The sequence below is a fragment of the Borostomias antarcticus genome (genome assembly GCF_949987555.1).
Source record: "Borostomias antarcticus genome assembly, chromosome: 11".
In the NCBI taxonomy this organism is placed as follows: Eukaryota; Metazoa; Chordata; class Actinopteri; order Stomiiformes; family Stomiidae; genus Borostomias; species Borostomias antarcticus.
Window position 1 is genome coordinate 5,083,048 of NC_140244.1, and position 22,731 is coordinate 5,105,778.

Sequence of the window (22,731 nt, forward strand, 5' to 3'; positions counted from 1 at the left end):
AAGGGGGGAGGGGCTTATCAGAGATAATACTAACCATGAGAATCAGTTAGGTTTTATCAGAACTAACTAGGTTACATAAAGAATGAAAATGTAAGTCCTGTTACATGCTTCACTTTGCAGATATCAGAGCAGAGCGATTCAGCTCTACAGACCTACTTTAAGACCTCCGTATTAGAGAGAGGCCCCAGACATGCTAGAAACAGGCCCCAGATGTGCTAGAAACAGGCCCCAGATGTGCTAGAAACAGGCCCCAGATGTGCTAGAAAGGCCCCAGGTGTGCTAGAAACAGGCCCCAGATATGCTGGAAACAGGCCCCAGACATGGTAGAGACAGTCCCCAGATATGCTGGAAACAGGCCCCAGACATGCTGGAAACAGGCCCCAGATGTGCTAGAAACAGGCCCCAGATGTGCTAGAAACAGGCCCCAGATGTGCTAGAAACAGGCCCCAGATGTGCTAGAAACAGGACCCAGATATGCTGGAAACAGGCCCCAAATATGCTAGAAACAGGCCCCAGACATGGTAGAGACAGTCCCCAGACATGCTAAAGACAGGCCCCAGACAGACATGTCTCCAGGAAAGCCACTATGGTCTACCTCCCAATGGTCTGAGGAGAAAATAGTTCTCTTCCTACACTGTCTTCTCTGCCCCATGGTCAGTTACATGGATTTTGATTCTGCTGAGAACTGGGTTAGGGTTATACATCTGTTGTGAGCTGAGTTAGGGTTCTAAATCTGCTGTGAACTGGGTTAGGGTTATAAATCTGCTGTGAGCTGGGTTAGGGTTATACATCTGCTGTGAGCTGAGTTAGGTTTATAAATCTGCTGTGAATTGAGTTAGGGTTATAAATCTGCTGTGAACTGAGTTAAGGCCGTTTCAGACGGGGAGCGATATTCCGCCTGCGTTCTTGCTCGGATCAGCGTCCTGCGCGCAGCGGGGAAAGCTGACTACAATTCAGCTCTTGTCGCAGGCGGGCGTGTGCACGAAACGAGCACGCGCGCGACAATTTCACAGGGTCGGGGTCGCGCCCGCTTGCCGCTCCGCCCCAGATTGTCCGCGGCTCCCAAATTGTCCGCTCGCCTCTCATTGAAAATGAATTACAATGCGCGGATATCGCTCCTCCTCTGAAACGGCCTTTAGGGTTATAAATCTGCTGTGAGCTGAGTTAGAGTTATAAATCTGCTGTGAACTGAGTTAGGGTTATACATCTGCTGTGAACTGAGTTAGGGTTATACATCTGCTGTGAACTGAGTTAGGGTTATAAATCTGCTGTGAGCCGAGTTAGGGTTATAAATCTGCTGTGAACTGAGTTAGGGTTATACATCTGCTGTGAACTGAGTTAGGGTTATACATCTGCTGTGAACTGAGTTAGGGTTATAAATCTGCTGTGAACTGAGTTAGGGTTATACATCTGCTGTGAACTGAGTTAGGGTTATACATCTGCTGTGAACTGAGTTAGGGTTATACATCTGCTGTGAACTGAGTTAGGGTTATAAATCTGCTGTGAACTGAGTTAGGGTTATAAATCTGCTGTGAACTGAGTTAGGGTTATACATCTGCTGTGAACTGAGTTAGGGTTATAAATCTGCTGTGAACTGAGTTAGGGTTATACATCTGCTGTGAACTGAGTTAGGGTTATACATCTGCTGTGAACTGAGTTAGGGTTAAGGTTATGAATTTTATGTTAGCTGGGTTGAGGTAAATGGACTGCACTTACATAGAGCTTTTATCCAAAGCGCTTTACAATGGCTTCTCATTCACCCATTCACACACACATTCACAGACCAATGGCGGTAGCTGCTACGCAAGGCTAGCCTGCTCATTGGGAGCAATTTGGTGTTTAGTGTCTTGCCCAAGGACATTTGGACATGTGGACAGGAGAGCCGGGATCTACCCGGGATCTTTGTCCCCAGACTCAACTGCGGGAGATGATGCTTCCCTACAGCTACACACTCAAACGTGTCTCACTTATAAGCCTGTAGTGCACAACCAATAATTGCTGAAATGATTCAGTCATTTTCATATTGTTGTAAATTGTGGTGTTTCAGTAGTGATGTCAGAGGGAGAGTGGTAACGCAGGAACGGAGGTTGGGGGAGAGGGCCGGATCACTTAACCCTAATACCCTAATACCCTTATTTCAAACCATCTGGTCAGCGGGAGATACTGAGGATCACAGAGAACAGGGGAACAAGCCAAAAACGGTACAAAGCACTGCAAGCCCTTTGTCATTCACTGAAACTGAACGTTGCCAGAAATCCAGAACTGATGTCAAAAGAGACCAAGAGAGAATGTGCAGTATACTTTAGGCTTGGTTACTAAACAGATGTATTCGATTTTTTTATTTTTTCGATGTTTCACCTGTGTATCGATCTCCCACTCTCTTACCTCCCCCAGAGCACGCTAAGCCCACAATGCCTACAGGGACGGCCCCAATAGAGCTCTTTAATTCAAAGCTGGCTTTAGTAGCTCAGCCAGACGGCTCTAAAGGGCTCCACTGAAATCCAATTGCAAACATAATGGGATTGGGAAACAGAAAATAGCTCACGATGGAGGGAATAAAAGGGGAAGAGCCAGCGACAGACAGAGGAGAGGACGTCAAACCAAAGACATCTGCAGTGGTAAAAGAGAAAGAAAACATGGGTCAAGTCGTATCGTGCATCACACAAACATTCTCACAAACACGCAAACACACAAATAAATAAACAGACAAATACAATAGAGACTTTCCCTCAGCCAAAAAAGCACTCAAGAGGTTGTCTCTTTGTTCAGTTGTGCCTGGGGTTTAAAGTTGGGGTTGCCTTCTGCCGCTTGAAGTATTCAGCGAGAGGGAAAAAACAGATAGTTCTAAAGAAAGAGATGAGAAAATAAAGTGCTTTAAAAGTGAAAGGAGGAGGCACACGATGTACAGAATCTGGTGAGATACCGTATAGCTGAGGACCGGCAGTAAGATACTGTATCTCTCTCTACTGTATCTCAGATGATAGAGTGAGGATACATTACAGTTATTTAGCTGACACTTTTATCCAAAGCGACTAACAATAATTGCATTTAACGTAGGAAAAGCCAATGTACTACTACTTGCCAGAACTCACAAGTGCATCTCCTTTCTAAAACAAGTGACTAAGAGCACAATCTAGTGCTTAAAGTCGCACTGAAACAAACATTTGAGATCATCTAACTTCCGTAGTTTGACGTATTTCCGACGCAAACAAGCTATGAGGGCGGGACATATGTTTAGAGGAATTTGATTGGAACATTGACAAGTGGACGAGTTTTAAGAACTTTAGACAGATTCGATAGAAGGATAGTGTTGATTGACGGGTGGATGTCGTGAGATTATTGGCCTAAAATCTAAGGTACCTGTTGTCGTCATTGCACGTGACCTACCGTTTTCCAGGAAATAAGAAATTATATACTTTGGTATAAGATTACAACAAAAGTAGAATTTTGTAATTTTTTGGGCATACATTGTTGAATAGGTGAACACTATGACCAATTATGTGAACCAAAATGGGACAGAATGCTTTTTTCATTTCAGTGCGACTTTAAGGCAAAGTGCAAGAATAACAATTTAAAAAAAGAGGGAGGATCATTGTAGTACTTTTTAAAGAGATGAGTTTTGAGCCTGCGACGAAAGATGGGCAGCGACTCTGCTGTACTGACGTCAGTGGGTACTTCGTTCCACCACTGTGGGGCCAGGACAGAGAGGAGTCGTGACCAAGCGTAGAGATCGGGAGGGGGTATAGGGTTTGACCATGACCTGGAGGTTGGAAGGGGCTGTTCCTTTCATTGCCCTGTAGGCTAGTGCCAGTTGGATGCAAGCCGCTATATATATCTCGGCATTTGCGTGTATGGAAAAAAGCTATAATAAGGATTTTGAGCTTTTCTCACTTTTTTAAACACACTGCTATAATTTTTAACATAAATGTATATATTATCTCTGAGGACAGAGTGGGCTATTATCTCTGAGGACAGAGTGAGATATTATCTCTGAGTACAGAGAATGAGATATCTCCAAGGACAGAGTGAGATATTATCTCCGAGGACAGAATGAGATATTATCTCTGAGGACAGAGTGAGATATTATCTCAGAGATCAGAGAGTGAGATATCTCAGAGGACAGAGAGTGAAATATTATCTTCAAGGATAGAGCGAGATATTATCTCTTAGGACAGAGAGTGAGATATTATCTCTGAGGACAGAGTGAGATATTATCTCTGAGGACAGAGTGAGATATTATCTCTGAGGACAGTGTGAGATATTATCTCAGAGGACAGAGAGTGAGATATTATCTCTGAGGACAGAGACATATCTGCGAGGACAGAGAGTGAAATATTATCTTCAAGGACAGAGCGAGATATTATCTCTGAGGACAGAGTGAGATATTATCTCTGAGGACAGAGAGTGAGATATTATGTCTGAGGACAGAGTGACATATCTCCAAGGAGAGTGAGATATCATCTCTGAGAACAGAGAGTGAGATATTATGTCTGACAGTGAGATATTATCTCTGAGGATAGAGTGAGATATTATCTCTGACGACAGAGCGAGATATTATCTCTGATGATAGTGAGATATTATCTCTGACAACAGAGTGAGATATTATCTCAGAGGAGAGAGTGAGATCTTATCTCTGAGGACAGAGAGAGATATCTCTGACAACAGAGTGAGATATTATCTCTGAGGACAGAGTGAGATATTATCGCTGACGACAGAGAGTGAGATATTATCTCTAATGACAGTGAGAGAGATATTATCTCTGATGACAGAGTGAGATATTATCTCAGAGGACAGATAGTGAGCTCTTATCTCTGAGGACAGAGAGTGAGGTATTATTTCTGACGAGAGAGTCAAGAACAGGAAGTGAGGGCTACATGCTGGGGCTGGCTTTGGGGTGGTACACAAAGGCCCTGTGGAGTGTGAGTGATAGAAACCACCAAGACCACTGTTTGCATATATTAATTTTCATTGAAAAACAAACATATAAACAAACAGGTCAACGACATTACAACACTGAACAACTGGTTCGTTTTACAAGTGTTATCTGGCAAGGTTCTTTTGTTGATGGTGAGTAAACCAAGGGGTTAGTAATCACAGAGGTCGACACTGCGAATAGTAACACACACTGACATAACCGGACACGTCTCTACACAACACATCAGGGGGGCGCATGGGTTATACACGGTCTTTGGATCATTTATGTCATTCAGGATGCATGTCTTTCATGTTTACCATCAACTTTCACTGTAATCATCAATATCCAGAAGTGGACAGAAAAACAGAATCTACATGCATGTTTACCCCCTCAGGACAAAGTGGTTTATTTCAAGCATGTAAACAACAACACTTCCTGAATGACATTAATTTGTTTTGCTGATCCCCTCTACCTACACATACATATATAGCATGCACATGTGCACACGCCACACACACAAACACACACGCCACACACAAACACACACACTCTTCCTTTCTTCATCTCTCGCTACTTTTTATACTTTTAACCTGAAAGTTTCAAATGTTTATCAACACGAAAGCAAATTTTTATCTAATGGATTTTTCATCAGTCCTATCATCTCAGCCAAAACCAAATAAATAAATCAAAAACATTAATTCTCCAGCTCCACTCGAAAGTATGTCTAATACACTTCATTCGTGTTTTCCCCAGCACTCAAATCAAGTTACTTAAAGATGATCCAAATATCTTCCTTCACCATTTCTTATTCTTACACCTTGTACTACACATTATTTGAATGTTAATACCTGTACTTCCTAAAACACACTTCCTAAAAGCGAGGCTTTCTTTTCCTCCATCAAAAGTGTTCAACACAGACAGAGCGGCAATTTCATCGACTTTCATTGAATCAACATTGAATCAATTTGTTAAGTCAGAGTGCAATAATATCACAAATCTTAATCATAAATCTTCAGAGTAAAAAGGTTATGACTTTTGTGCATACACCCCTAAGTGAATGTGCAGTCGACATGCCGCTTACTGCATGCGTCCTCCTGGGAAATAGTGCTCAGGTATTTAAGAATCTGGTGTATGTGGCATTTCTTAGACATACACCTCTACCACCAGTATTTAAACCATAAGTGCCGTTTTGCCATGAAAAGTGAGAAAGCTCACAGTGTGTAATGTTACAAATAAGTGTTGATCTCGAATAAGAATGTTTCTGCTTCCAGCCAAGCCTACCGATGTGTCTGGTTACATGCCAGTGTTGGGATACACCATAGTAGATAAAGTGTCATTGCCAGGTTATAAACCTCACAGGCATTCAGAAGTGTTATACTTTTGTGCAGGTAAAGGAAAAAAGCCCATCACAAACAGCACTACAACAGCTAAGGTTCAGAGGCTATGCTAGGGTCATGCAACGCTTGAGAGAACTAAAGACCTCCACTCCAAAGCTTAAAGCCCATTGTCACTACATGGATTCAACAAAATCTATGTTAGTTAAAAGGGCTAGGATTAGTCTATGTAGTACAATGGGGATAATGGTGGAGATATTACTTTGTACACCAAGAAGGACATTTGCTATATTTCTGAGGCATATTTGTTAGTCGTATATTTTTTTTTTGTCATTATCGATCCTCATTCCTCAGTGGCTCCAAGAAGACAGTCCAAGTTAGATTTCCCCATTTTTGTGAAGTGAAGTGAGTTTGCTTAAAAACACTAAAACTATTTTAAAGAATTGATTTGCCCCACCATTCTTTCATACAATTTCTGTCAGTGCTCAAATACTTGATCTGTGTGAGATATTTAAAAGACAAAAATGGGGAGTTTTTGAGGTCCTCTTACTTTAAGTGAATCAAACAAGGACGTCCCTCAGTCTGAAATAAATAAATGTCTGTTTTGTTCAGAATCCTATTTGGATGCTAAACTTCTTCATAAATCTTTGTGGCAGTAATGTCCAGAGTAATTGCTCTTGGCCGTGGCCTGTGGGCCAGTCATCAGTCGTAATGACACCTCACCGTGCCTCGTCTGGCTCCTCATGGTCCTCAGGTCTCTCAGGGCGGGCGAAGCCTGACTCTGCTCCTCTCATCTCCACAGTCAATACAGGTAGATCCCAGAGTTCAGAGGATTCTCAAGTTCTAAATCTCCCGGTCAGAGGAAATATGCCATCGGGACATTAACTCCAACTTGAGATGGGCCTCCCATAGCCCAGCATTGAGATCCAGCCCTCTCAGTCTTGCGTTACCCAGGCGTTAGTCCACCCTCCTGGGTCCAGTCTGCAGGGATCCCTGGGGGCCGGATGGACTGAGGAAGGTAGATGGACGTCTGTGTTGTGAACGCCGGAGCAATGATCCTCTCAAACCACTGGAAAGGAAAACAGAAATATTTCAGTATAGTTAAATGAGATGATTGGGATCTGTTATTGCCATATTAAAGCTACTGTATGTTGACTAGGACACAGTATTTTCAAATCACACTCAGAGTAGAGGGATGCTGAGGCTAAGCCACCTAAGGATATGATCACACAATCTAGCCTAGAATAAAACAAATAGCCTAATTCCTGCAAACTAATAAAATAAATTAATCTGTTTTTCTATGTTATATAACACATTTACATTAAGGTTTTGAAGCAAGTATGAATACATTGGTTTTGGATTTGCACAGCCATCGGACTGACCTGTAGTACGCAACTGCTGAACAGGAGAGAGCTGAACTGAACACACAATCTTTCAGTCAGCTGTATCTGTCTGTCTGTCTGTCTGTCTACCTGCCTGTATATCTATCTACAGTATCTATCTATCTATATGTCTGCCTGTCTGTCTATCTATCTATCTATCTATCTATCTATCTATCTATCTATCTATCTACAGTGTCTGTCTGTCTGTCTGCCTGTCTGTCTATATCTATGTCTGTCTGTCTGTCTGTCTGTATCAGAGTAACTAACACAGAGGTCAAAAGTTTTCAAGTAATCTTTCTGTATCAAACTATTTATCTTGTCCCACTCTTGTAAAGCCAAATATCAGATGATGTCTCATCATAATCAGCTCAGGAGTTGAAGAGCTGAAGAGCTACTGTAGAATGCTTCATGCCAATGGTAAAGACAACAAGTAAATAAAGTATGCTACATTAAGCAGTTAGGGTTAGTAATAAAGTAGGCTACTTGAAGTAGTTAATGTATTTGGAGGACAAACAGCAGGTGACTAATGTATTGAGACAGGCAGATGGGTCTTAGTGTGGAGGGTGACGGTGACCTCACAGCAGGCCCTCAGAACCGCCCCTTGGCGTCCTCGCTTCAGTCCCACCTGCCGGTTACTGCAATTAGACCCCCGCAGGCCGAGAACGTTTCGAGAACGTTTGCGCAACATTGACCAACCGCGAGCCGAGGACGAAGGTAAAAAGGAGTGGACGTAGCTACCGCTCTCAGAGTGGTGACAGCAGGATCCTCGTCCGGGCGGCGCGCTCCCGGGCTTCTCGGCCGCGCAGTGGAGGGCGTGTCTCCGTCTGTGGCGCTCACTCTGCCACCAGCAGCTGGGGAGGAGGACGGGACAAAGGCGTCACAGAGGAGGAGTCCACGTAGGGTCGGTAGATCGGGTAATGAGCACAGCCGCGGGATATGGAACTGTTTGGCAAACTTTCCTTCTTTTTCAATGCCCCTGACTCATGGAATATCCTCCAACACACTTTTAAAATGGAAACTCGTCCTTGTTGTGCAGAATTTAAGACTATGATTACAAATCATTGTATATGGATTTGTGACTGTTTCTAGTTTTTCTTGTTTTGTGTTGCATCTGACTTATTACTGCTGTAATCTGTCTGTTTTACTGTAAGCTCGACTTCACTGAAAATAAACCTTAGTGCCTTTCGAGTGAAAATAAAGGTTTGAAATTGAAATGAAGAAGGCACATGGTTTGTCACTGAAAAACTCACTGTATGAGGGAGCAGAGCAGCATGGTCAGAACAGAGCCAATCACACAGAGCACCAGAACCGTGGCGGCCGTCTGCTGCCTGTGATTGGTGGCGACCACGGCGAGCAGGTCGGCGTGCTCGCACCTCATCCCGACGAAGCCAGGGTGACACCTGCGCGTGAGACAGAGATCAACAGAACCGAGATGAACCGGGAAGTTGAAAGGTACTCAAGGCGTGGGCATTGAATGTCAGGCTCTACGCCGTATGAGAACTCAAACAGCCTTCATGGTTAGTAAAAGAGAAATCCTGTATAAAGTGAGTTTGGTCAGTGGGTGAGAAGTCTGTAAGTCAGACTAATTCTGCTCAGTCTTAAGCCTTTGTACTAGCAAAAGCAACATTGATTGAAGGTGATTTTCACAAGAAACATCCAACTCTTATCAGATAATGGACTGTTCAAAACATAGTAGATAGAACAAACATATGTTTTGCTCAGCAGCCTTAGTTATAGTAGGCAGCAGCTCAGAAGATGATTGTTCCTGCTATGAATGGGAAGTACTCTAGACCTGCTCTGGCTTACAAGTGGACTGTGTGTGTGTGTGTGTGTGTGTGTGTGTGTGTGTGTGTGTGTGTGTGTGTGTGTGTGTGTGTACTGTGGATGCATGCGTGCGTAGATACTAACCCTTTTGCTGATGATGTTTTTTGCTGCACATGCCAGCGGGTGACACTTACACACATGCAGGAGTTTCCTCCAGTATCAGGAACCGACAGGTGCCATGGAAACAGAAGTGGCTGTGCGAGTCTGGACAGTCGTCGAAATGAGAGCGAACAGCCGCCGCCACCAACTCTGTGAGAGAAAGAGAACCATTAAAATAATTTAATAACATCGTCGTTCTTATAGTTGTGAATGTAGGAGCAAATCACGTAGTGTTTGAATTTCAATAGACTTATGAATCACTATGGCCTTTTCCCCGGGACAATGTAGCAACAGCAGCAGCCATGGGACAAAAATGGACCTCAGGAATGATTGGACTGATATGTGTGCCTGGTGAGTAATAGAGTACTTCACCTAGTATGTCCTACAGCTATCGTATAGAATCCTATAGCTTTAACTTGATCAAAAGATCCAAAAGCCCATTCTAGGTCTGCTAACCCTAGTTGTATTAACTCCACAGGTCAGAGCCATGCAGCTAGAGCGGTCTCAGACTGTCTAGGACGGCGCCTACGGCTGCTAGGAGGAGACCCAGAACTGCTAGGAGGAGACCCAGGCCTGCTAGGAGGAGACCCAGAACTGCTAGGAGGAGGAGACCCAGGCCTGCTAGGAGGAGACCCAGATCTGCTAGGAGGAGACCCAGATCTGCTAGGAGGAGGAGACCCAGGCCTGCTAGGAGGAGGAGACCCAGGCCTGCTAGGAGGAGACCCAGGCCTGCTAGGAGGAGACCCAGGCCTGCTAGGAGGAGGAGACCCAGATCTGCTAGGAGGAGACCCAGGCCTGCTAGGAGGAGACCCAGATCTGCTAGGAGGAGACCCATGTCTGCTAGGAGGAGACCCATGTCTGCTAGGAGGAGAAGACCCAGATCTGCAAGGAGGAGACCCAGGCCTGCTAGGAGGAGACCCACGTCTGCTAGGAGGAGGAGACCCAGGCCTGCTAGGAGGAGGAGACCCAGATCTGCTAGGAGGAGGCGACCCAGGCCTGCTAGGAGGAGACCCAGATCTGCTAGGAGGAGGCGACCCAGGCCTGCTAGGAGGAGACCCAGATCTGCTAGGAGGAGACCCAGATCTGCTAGGAGGAGACCCAGATCTGCTAGGAGGAGACCCAGGCCTGCTAGGAGGAGGAGACCCAGATCTGCTAGGAGGAGACCCAGATCTGCTAGGAGGAGACCCAGGCCTGCTAGGAGGAGGAGACCCAGATCTGCTAGGAGGAGACCCAGATCTGCTAGGAGGAGGAGACCCAGGCCTGCTAGGAGGAGGAGACCCAGATCTGCTAGGAGGAGACCCAGGCCTGCTAGGAGGAGACCCAGATCTGCTAGGAGGAGACCCAGGCCTGCTAGGAGGAGACCCAGATCTGCTAGGAGGAGACCCAGGCCTGCTAGGAGGAGGAGACCCAGATCTGCTAGGAGGAGGAGACCCAGATCTGCTAGGAGGAGACCCAGGCCTGCTAGGAGGAGACCCAGATCTGCTAGGAGGAGACCCAGAACTGCTAGGAGGAGACCCAGGCCTGCTAGGAGGAGACCCAGAACTGCTAGGAGGAGACCCAGATCTGCTAGGAGGAGACCCACGTCTGCTAGGAGGAGGAGACCCAGGCCTGCTAGGAGGAGACCCAGATCTGCTAGGAGGAGACCCAGATCTGCTAGGAGGAGACCCAGATCTGCTAGGAGGAGACCCAGATCTGCTAGGAGGAGACCAAGGCCTGCTAGGAGGAGACCCAGATCTGCTAGGAGACCCATGTCTGCTAGGAGGAGAAGACCCAGATCTGCAAGGAGACCCATGTCTGCTAGGAGGAGGAGACCTGCCAGGAGCTCCTTCAGGGGTTGGACACTATGTTAGCTTTTGTTACCACAGACTGAGGAGTAGTTGAGGCTAACGTCAGTGACAGTTCATACATACAGTTAGGTCCATAAAAATTAGGACATTGACAACATTTTCATCATTCAATATGTGCTTTAAGTGCAGACTTCCAGCTTTAATTTGAGGGTATTTACATCTAGATCATGCAAATGGCATATACAAGACATTTTATATGTTGTACCCCCCTTTTTAAGGGACCAAAAGTAATTGGACAAACTAACAATCATAAATCAAATTGTCATTTTTAATATGTGGTTGCAAATCCTTTGCAGTCAATGACAGCCTGAAGTCTGGAAGCCATAGACATCACCAGACACCAGGTTTGGTCCCTGGTGATGCTCTGCCAGGCCTCTACTGCAACTGTCTTCAATTCCTCCTCTTTGGGCGGTTTCCCTTCAGTTTTGTCTTCAGCAAGTGAAATGCATGCTCAATTGGATTCAGGTCAGGTGACTGACTTGACCATTGCAGAACATTCCATTTCCTTGCCTTGAAAAACTCTGGTTGCTTTCGCAGTATGCTTCGGGATAATGTCCATCTGCACTGTGAAGCGCCGATGAGTTCTGAAGCATTTGGTTGAATATGAGCAGATAATATTGCCCAAAACATTTCAGAATTCACCCTGTTGCTTTTGTCAGCATCCACAGCATCAATAAATACAAGGGAACCAGTTCCATTGGCAGCCATACATGTCCATGCTGAGAGTTGACAGCAACAGATTCTAACTGCAAGGACCAACTACAGCTGAGCAGCCAATTGTCCATTTACTTTTGGTCCCTTAAAAAGGGGGGGGGACCACATATAAAATATTTCCTACACCATTCACCTGATTTGGATGTCTATACCCTCAAATTAAAGCGGAAAGCTGACATGTTGAATATTTCGTTTCAAATCCATTGTGGTGTTATATAGAGCCAAAATGATGAAAATTGTGTCAATGTCCAAATATTTATGGACCTAACTGTACAAGGAGACGGGTGGCACGTAGCTCAGGAGGTAGAGCAGCCGGCTGGGATTGCAAGGTCCCCGGTTCGATCCCAGCTTCTGGAGTGTGAAGAAGTGTTTTTGGGCAAGACCCTGAACCCCAAAATTGCTCACATGTGGCACGGTGACACAGTACCTAGTACTGTCACCTCACAGCAAGAATGTCTCTGGGCCTTTCTGTGCGGAGTTTGCATGTTCTCCCCATGTTTGCAAGGGTTTCCCCCATATAGAACCCGATATGAAAAACATGCAGAAGAACAGATCACTAACGCTTCCATGGTGAAGACGGATAGGAGCACTTGGTTGGCGCGTCCCCTGCACGCTGCCTACTGTCTGCTCCCGCCCGCCCTTGGGGGAAGGACGACGGGATGGGTTAAGCGCAGAGAACATTTCATCGGCGGCTCTAAATGCGTGTGTGTGTGTGTGTGTGTGTGTGTCACCCATTTCCCATGTGCAAAAAAAGAATTTGCTGTATGACAAATAAAGATTTCTTCTTTTAAATTACCTAATTTGACATTGCAAACAAAACAGTCAGTCCATCTGCTCCATTACGCGCACGTCCCCACAGGGAACAGGGCCCAGCCCACACAGCACAGACACTCATCCCTGAACGGAACCCAGACACTCATCCCTGACAGAACCCAGACACTCATCCCTGACAGAACCCAGACACTCATCCCTGAACGGAACCCAGACACTCATCCCTGAACAGAACCCAGACACTCATTCCTGAACAGAACCCAGACACTCATCCCTGAACAGAACCCAGACCCTCATCCCTGAACAGAATCCAGTCACTCATCCCTGAACAGAACTCCGACACTTATCCCTGAACAGAACCCCAACACTCATCCCTGAACAGAATCCAGACACTCATCCCTGAACGGAACCCAGACACTCATCCCTGAACAGAATCCAGACACTCATCCCTCAACACAGCCCAGCACACTCATCCCTGAACAGAACCCAGACACTCATCCCTGAACAGAACCCCGACACTCATCCCTGAACAGAACCCCGACACTCATCCCTAAACAGAACCCAGACACTCATCTCTGAACAGAACCCAGACACTCATCCCTGAACAGGGTCCAGCACACTCATCCCTTCCTCTCTCTTTCTGCACACTCCATCAAACATTATTTATGACGCAATGCTAGTAGAACAAGTCTCCCTGAAATGAACAAATTAATTTATACTCGAACAGCTTAACGGCAAAAGGAAGAATGCCTGTCGAGTACCGGTACGTGTATTTTAGATAAAATCCAAGGAAATGGCTAAATGTCGTACTCATTAACTGCATGGTCAGACAGAGAGACATTCCAGCTTGCCCAAACAAAGATCTGTGTCTGTTTCCTTGGCCCAGCCAAAACAGATGTTACAATGTGGCATTCAGAGAGAGGAGGACGACGAACAGGCAGACAGATAGCTGCCTTGCAGCCATCACACTCTCCATTCCACGACTAAATGGCGTCTGGATTCCAGCCTACATGCATTGTCTCCTTCTTGCAGGCCGTGTAAAAGCCCTCTGTTCCCCCCAGAGGCCTCTGCCCACCCCACCCCCCTACCCCCCACCCCACCCCACCCCACCCCCCTCCCAGCTCCACGGGATCCTGGCACTCAGTCCCAGATCACATTCAGAGAGGAAATTTGCCATTAGGGCATTTCTGGATTTGATATGGTTTGCGGTCGCGACCTGAAGCACTGCTGGGATATTCTGTTCATAGCCGTTAGTCATCTACGTACACCAGAGTCATCTTTTAAAAGAGGGTTCGAATGTCAACGTGCATCACACTGTCTGCTGATAAGATACCTATTGACTTTCCATTAGATCCTTATATATATATATACATATCTCACTATACTGACATTTTTGCACTCTTGCCCCACAGTAAGGCTACAGTCAGCCTGAGTCAGAGTCAGCGCTGTCCCCAACACCCACAGGGCTTGTCTGCATGTTCAGACACTTACTTTTCACAGGTATTGTAGAAGTGGTAGTATTAGTAGCAGCAGTAGTAGTAGCTGTAGTAGTAGTAGTAGTAGTAGTATTAGTAGTAGATATTGTGGTAGAAGTGGTAGATATTGTAGTGGAAGTGTTTGCTGTCGTGGCGGCGGTCATGCCAGGAGTCGATGCGGCAATGGTTGAATTCTCCTGCCCCGTTACGTAGGTAAGGAAGGATCCTGTAGGAAGAAGCACATGTTGAGTATACAGAGAGTAGTCAAGTAAAGGTACATGTTGACTATACAGAAAGTAGTCAAGTAAAGGCACATGTGGAGTATATGTGAGTAATTGGATGTAAGCATGCAGATAAGGAGTATACAGTTAGGTCCATCAATATTTAGACATTCATTGACAGTTTTCACCATTTTGGCGATGTATGTTTGTAGGTTTGCCAAAACACATCTAAAAAGCCTGTACAGTTCTGGAACAACATCCTATGGACAGGTGAGACAAAGATCCACTTGTACCAGAATGATGGGAAGAGAACAGTATGGAGAAGGTAAGGGACTGCCCATGATCCAAAGCATACAGTACCACCTCATCAGTGAAGCATGATGTTCATGTTATGGCGTGGGCATGTATGGCTGCCAATTGAACTGGTTTCCTTGTATTTATTGATGATGTGAAAGCTGACAAACCAGCAGGATAATTTCTGAAGTGTTTTGGGAAATATTATCTGCTCATATTCAGCCAAATGCTTCATAACTCAATGGATGGCTCTTCACAGTGCAGATGGACAATAACCCGAAGCATACTGCGAAAGCAACCAGAGAGTTTTTCAAGGCAAAGAAGTGGAATGTTAGTGTCAGTGAAAGTCAGTCACGTAACCTGAGTCCAATTGAGCATGCATTTCACTTTGTGAAGACAAAACTGAAGGGAAACCGCCCAAACTTCAGGCTGTCATTGACTAAAAAGTATTTGCAACCAAATATTAAAAATAACAATGTGATTTATGATTGTGTACGTTTGTCCAGTTAGATTCCCTTAAAAGGGGGGGACCACATATAAAATATAAAAATGTGTTGCAATTCCTACACCGTTCACCTGAGTTGGATGTAAATACACTCAAATTAAAGCTGAAAGTCTGCACTTAAAGCAGATATTGAATCTTTCATTTCAAATCCATTGTGGTGGTGTACAGAGCTAAAATGATGAAAATTGTGTCAATGCCCAAATATTTTTACTATCTAGCCTACACATAGGGAGAAAGCTTAAGAGTTAAAAGTGTTCCATCTCTCTCTGATCAAGTCTGCCTGGACATTCATTGAATATCATGCTAATATTGAATACCATGTTAGTACTGAATACCATGGCAAGTCATGATCACCTTCTGGAGCATCTTACCAACTGGTCCTTATTTGAGCAAAAGGTAAAGGCCAGATTCAACAGAGAACTAAAGTGATGAGGTTAAACTGTGCTGTAAGAGAGTGAACCGAGGAAGAACAGGAGACCTGCACCACACAGAGCTGCAGACCTGCACCTTCTGAGCATGGTAGCCCACACAACAGAGCAGATCCACCTCTGTGACTGACCAGCCAACAACAGGGTAGAGAGAGCAGCCAACAGGGTAGAGAGCAGCCAACAACAGGGTAGAGAGAGCAGCCAACAGGGTAGAGAGAGCAGCCAACAGGGTAGAGAGAGCAGCCAACAGGGTAGAGAGCAGCCAACAACAGGGTAGAGAGAGCAGCCAACAACAGGGTAGAGAGAGCAGCCAACAGGGTAGAGAGAGCAGCCAACATGGTAGAGAGAGCAGCCAACAACAGGGTAGAGAGAGCAGCCAACAACAGGGTAGAGAGAGCAGCCAACAGGGTAGAGAGAGCAGCCAACAACAGGGTAGAGAGAGCAGCCAACAACAGGGTAGAGAGAGCAGCCAACAGGGTAGAGAGAGCAGCCAACAACAGGGTAGAGAGAGCAGCCAACAGGGTAGAGAGAGCAGCCAACAAGAGGGTAGAGAGAGCAGCCAACAGGGTAGAGAGAGCAGCCAACAGGGTAGAGAGAGCAGCCAACAACAGTGTAGATGGAGCCAGTACTGCTGCACCCCTGTGACTGACGAGGCAACACCAGTAGCAGGTCAAGTACCACCGCTAAAATTACCAGTCGATTGTAACACAATCAATAGGTCGCGTGCATGTAATGAATAAATAAATAAACAAATAGATCATAGATCATAAAATAAACATGTTAATTATAGGCCTACATGAGATAGGCTTATATAGGCTTATATAGGCTACCCTAGTTCAATTATGTCCATCTTTCTAGGGGGGAAATGCATCAAATGTGAAATGAAGGCATAGACAAACATGTGGATTGTAATGAAATCAATCAAATAAGCAACACATTCACCAAAAACATATTCGCAACTTCCACCTCATAAAGAATAGCTGCCTCAAATTACAGGAAACACAGTGAGGTTCATCAAACAACCTGAAAATAAAACATTTATTTCACCGTAGCTACGACTCACCAGTAATGAGAAAGATCGCATCCCAGAAAATACGATTCATTGTAAAGCCTTAATGTTTGTCCAAGGTGATCCACCGAAATAACCGCCTCCTGCAGTCCATGAACACTTGTGCAAGCACGTTTGTTTATCAGGAGCGAAAATTAATCAAAACATTTATAGTCCAACTTGATCCTCTTCAACAACAAAATTACGAACAAATTGCAAAGACTGTTCAGCGTTCAACCAATGCCAAGTGCAAGCGTAGTGTGCGTGGATGACATGTCATCGTCAAAGTGTTGGTAAACATGTAATTAAATATGTATTTTAAATGTAGTTCCCGAAATGGTTCACAGAGAGCGAGCGCATACATTTAATCTAAGCGGTTAACTTTTGATCGGTCTAGTGGGAGATGCCCTCACGCACACGTAGTTCTGTCGACACTGAGGGGTAGCGGGAGTGCGGGTTAATTGAAGAGAGAGGAGGGAGGGAGGGGGAGAGAGGGAGGGACGGAGGGATAGAGATGGAGAGAGAGGGAGGGAGGGAGAGAGAGAGAGATGGAGAGGAGAGGGAGTCACATTCAACATAAAGCATAGCCATACTCTACACTCCGCGAGCAGGGCACATATGCTACCCAAAACCCCAAAATAGCTTGTTTTTAACGTAAAATTTATCACAAGAATTTAATTATGATAACTCAATCTTCGAATGGCCAGCCAACGATCAAATTCCCTCATATCTCAATTTAATAGGCTAGTGGCTCTGACACAAGTTGTTGACGACCATTGGTCTAGCGTCCAGGAGTGTAGAGGCTAAACCCAAAGAAACTCAGCGGTGAACCTCTTTAACCCTCATCCTACCGACTGATACCATAGGTCTACTTTTTGTCATATCTCACTGGTGCTTTATTTTATCATTCCAATTTTTCATAACTTCGTCAATCAATTTGTTCCTGTCTTCATATCATTGTTTTCTGTTTGTTTCGAGATCAAAGATCAAGATCAAATTTATTCACACACACACGTCAATCAGCATCATTTACATCATTGTCATCATCAATTGTAGCAATCAGCAGCAGCGATTGTCATTAGTAATAAGTCTATGATTGTGTGTGTGCCAGGTCTTACTTACTTACTGCCCTTTATGCCTGCTGGCATGTAGGGCAGCAACAAAGGATTTCCACTCCTGTCTGTTCTGGGCCCATGTCTTTATAGAGCCCCAGTTGTCTTTAGAGCCCCAGGTGTGATGCAGGGTCTTCATCTCTCCCTCCACACTCCTGCGCCAGGTGTTCTTGGGTCGGCCTCTTGTACGTTTGCCATCTGGTTTCCAGTGAAGGGCAGTTCGAGTGATGTTGTCTTGCTCTCTACGGATTACATGTCCAATCCATCTTTCTCATAATGATGGTAGCCATGCTGTCTTGTTATCAGTGGCTGAGTAGAAGCTGATTGGAGATGGTATTGGGCCAGAATATTCTCTTTATTTTCCGTAGGCTTTTGGTGTGGAAGGTCGACAGTTTGTGGATATCGTTTTCAGTTGTTCTCCAACATTCAGAGTCGTAAAGCAGGGTAGACAGGACACAGCTCTGGTAGGCCAGGTCTCCCAGGAAGCTCTTTGAAGCTTGTGGAGGGAGCCTGAGCACGATGTCCAACATAAAAATAACAACATGGAACCATTTAGGAAACAACACATAACACAAGGGAGAGACGACTAACAGACAACAAACGTTCCCAGTTCAAAGAGGTTTGGGTATGGTTTACATATATGAATTGAGCAGTTTTTCTTTCAGAGTCCTCTTAAAGGTAGAGATGGTTTTCAACATTTTAATGCTCTCATCGAGCTTATTCCAGATCTGTGGGCCCCTGCATGTTTTACTAAAGCTGGTACATTTGAGTCGTCTTTTCTTACCGAAAAAAGGATGTTTAGTCCTGGTGTTATGAATATGCAGAGGACAGCTGACTGGAATGAGCTCAGAGAGTCTAGGATTCATGTTATGAACAACTTGGTACATCATACTAGCATTTTGATGAAAATTAAAATCTGTAAGCCTCAGGAGACCATAACGCTAGAACAAAGAGCATGTGGGTGCATTGAACCCGGACCAAGACACGGTTCATATAATTTTCTTTTGCAAGCCTTCCAGTTTCTTGAGGTGGCTGGGGAAAGTGTTGCACCAGTGTTACAGTAATTGATATGTGGCTCAAACAAGGTTTTGTATAAAGTAAGAAGGGGAGACATAGGAAGAAAGTGTCGTATTTAAAAAAAAATAGACCAACATATTTGGAGAGTTTAGTTAAGAGGTGTTCAATGTGGCATTTAAAGTTTAGTGACTCATCTATGAGGACGGCCAGGAATTTTGTAGAGTTTACTCTTACCAGCTCCTTTACATTTACCTTAAGATGAATATGATCAACTGCATTTTTGTTAGAGTGAAATACGATAACGTTAGTCTTGCTGACGTTGAGCGATAGTTTTTTTACACTTGAACCAGGTATCCATTTTCAGCAATTCAGCATTAAATAGATCTTGGAGCTTGTATGGGTTTTTGTGGCACAGGAACAGGTTTGTATCATCAGCAAATATGACTTCATGCAGTATTGGGGATGAATTAACAAAGTCATTCATATAAAGGATGAAGAGAAACGGCCCCAAAAGTGAACCTTGAGGGACCCCGTATTTGATGTCCATTTTTTAAGATGTGATTTGATTGTTTCAATAAAAATAAAAAAACATTCAAACCGATTGCCTTAAAAACTAAGTGGAATAGGTATTTTAAGTTATACTAACAAATATGTATTTAGAATAATTTACTTACACTTCAGTTGGACTAACAAATGCTTATTTTGTATAGTTTACTTATACTTGAGTTGAGGTAATTTAAGGAAAACCTGTATAGAGTACATGATCATTTACTTAAGATGTATTCTTGACTTAAAGGTATACTGTAATATGTTATATGTGGATTAAAATTAAAAAATTAAAAAAAAGAATACATCCATAGGGCTTTGCGAAGGCTGCAGAGTAAAAGTATTGCTTTTCCATAAAAAATGATATTTTGTCGGAAATTATTACATTATGAAATGTTGACGGCCCGACAATGACACTCTGTTGATATCATACCAGCCAATAGTATTACAGCGTTGGTACTGCGCGCTGGGTTGCCAGGTACTATTCTAGCTTCACCACTGTGAGATTAGCAGTAGCCAGCAAACGTTATACTTCCATGAATTAGCAGCATTATAGATGTTGGTTAGCATCAAGTGTGTGTGCGACTATAAAACGGCAGCTTTTCCGTCCACTTCCGCTCACTCTTTTCAGCTAAACGTTTGGTAAAATGGTAGAGTTTGGTCGTCCTGCTTCTCCGCCTGAGCCCCGGCGAACCGTGTAATACGAATCTCAAAAGCTCAGTGACCGAAGAAGGAGCAAAAGTCGGATAAATATCGGGCCAACCTTTGCTCGTTGGACGGAGTTTATGGAGTTTCATGGGATAAAGTCGCATGGTGACATGGCTACTTTTCTACTAGACCAGTAAGCTAGCTAACTAGCTATCGTTATCTTTCTTGGAATCTGCATAGCCAGACCTAACGTTATCTCCACACTACAGCATCTCACGTAACTTATTACATGGCACTCTGAAATACTTGATTGTGATTACTGATTAGTGTAACGTTATGTTCCTCTCAGAGTGAAGATCTTATCACAGTATGACTGAAACAGTGCATTCTCTGGCATTTTGGCAACCAATACGTTGTGTTGCAGTTCTTATCTTTAGACACTAGATGGGGGAAATAATCCACATACTACATATTATACCTTTAATATAGATCCCTCAAAATTACTATTTCAAACAACTAAATTATTTCAAGTGAAGTATACTGTGTTCCTAATAACATATTTGTTGAAGTGGTATTGAAGTGGAAGTGGTGTTGCACAAACAATCCTAATAAAGACACGGTATTGGCTGTTGCCGAGTGAAGACTTCATACACTTCAATCACTGTGGTCTTTTGTCTGCGTTATACTGAATATCAGCATGGCTGTAAAGTCCGAGTTTGTGGGGATACTGCTGCTCTCTAGGTGCTATCATCTTATTAGCTACACAGGGATAGAAAGCTATTAGCTATTTAGCTACAGTACAGTAGCATTGTTGTTAATTTGAACACCTGTGCTACGGAGGGATACATTTTAAAAGTCCAAGTGCTGCCTGTTATACTGTATATCAGCACTCATTAAATGCCTCTTGTCCAATCAAATTACTTGATAGGAACTGACTGTTGTATAATTCTAAATAGTGGCAGTGACCGCTTTGTCAAATACTGTTCTACTGCTTACTCCTTAAGCTGAAATATCCTCAAAATCTAGGCTACTGGCATCTCCCCTCCAGTGTATTGAGGCCTGCGTTGATGAAGTAGTTCAATTAGGCAGTTGCCGCAAGCACTTCTGAAAAGGACAAAGGTTTGTAGATTAGAGACACATTCCTTGATATGTGCATGCAGGGCCGGTTCTAGGCATAGGCGAGAGAGATGATACCATAAGACTCACCTGAACTCACCTACAGTGCAAAATATGACAGAGGCCCTGTGTGCATGCCACATTATTAGCTACACCAGGCATGTGATTGGAAAAGGACAAGAAAGCCCTACCTGGACTGGACATGGCCAGACAGCTGTATCTTTCTGAGAAGATAAGAAAATTCTGTTATGACAAGGCTCAAGACATCACTTGCCCCCTGCCAAAGAGCATCTTAGAAGAAGCCCCCTGCCTAGCTCAGAAGAAGACTGTCTGTGTATAGCACTCTGATTGTACTGTACATAGGCTCTCACTCTGATCATCACAATGACATATGTGCCACCCACTAGACCAACAACTGATGACAACTGATTTTGAGCATCTTTTCTATACAGTACACTAGACAACAACTGACTCTGCACTACTGGTGTACACTCGGATCACTTGAACCAAGACTCGAGCAATTGAACACCTTGCCTGTATGATTGACAATAACAATTTACTATTGTCTACAACTGACTTTGCACTACTGTATACTTGAAATGTCAATTAATTGCACTCCCTATATCATGGACACAGTCACAGCCACATGATCGGATGGGATAAGTAGATGAGGATGGTACTGACAGAATGCTAGTTTTCCAGTAAATTGCCTTTAAATGTCTAACTGCATACCTAGGACAATAATTCCAATGTACCTGTTTGCTATGCTTACTGTTGCTATTTTTTGTACCTTTTACTACTTCTGTTTGCTTTTTTTATGTAACCTGTGTGACAATAAAAAAAAAACATGAAACTTCAATTTCATCTTATATATTCATAATAGGCTTATCTATTAGCTATAAACCCTCCAGCTTGCTTTCAAACTCCAGGCCCCATTGTCTGGATGATAGAAACGTCCAATTTGATTATATTTATTGATATTCATCTTTCCAGCTACGGGGGCTCTACAGTTTCAGACAGAACAGTCAGTAAAAAAAAAAAAAGAAGGTTGCTGGAGTAATGGCCTGTTGGTAGAATCATGGTTTGTCATGTTTGAACTATTTATAGAATAATACATGGGCATTGTGCATACATAACCATGTAGATTGGAATTATGAATGCTGCCTTAAGTCAATTTAATGTATTACTTTTTAGTACGCTACGCTTAACAGGCAACATTATTTTCATTGAAAATCCTAGTCCAGTGGGGGAGTGGTTGGGGGCGGGGTTAACCAGCTACTGTTCCCACCCATTACCTGCGCATTAGCCAATTAAATTGTAATAGCCGTAACCTTGTATTTACAGTTTGAGTATGGGTCTTTAAGCATACTCCTTCATCTCCTCCTGCATATCCTCCCTCCAAGCTTTCAGCCGACCCAGTAGGATTCAGTAGAGT

At 44.0% G+C, this 22,731-nt stretch overlaps 1 protein-coding gene across 1 annotated transcript; it reads right to left on the bottom strand.

The window, feature by feature from the left end:
* Nucleotides 1–7,195: 7,195 nt before the first annotated feature.
* tgfa (transforming growth factor, alpha) lies at nt 7,196–16,912 on the bottom strand (the record flags this gene model as incomplete). The annotated part of the gene is made up of 6 exons (XM_084445749.1): nt 7,196–7,318; nt 8,257–8,482; nt 8,882–9,031; nt 9,590–9,704; nt 14,378–14,587; nt 16,873–16,912. The coding sequence occupies 6 exons, from the start codon at nt 16,910–16,912 to the stop codon at nt 7,196–7,198; spliced, it is 864 nt and encodes a 287-aa protein (XP_084301875.1).
* Between the last annotated feature and the right edge of the window lie 5,819 nt (nt 16,913–22,731).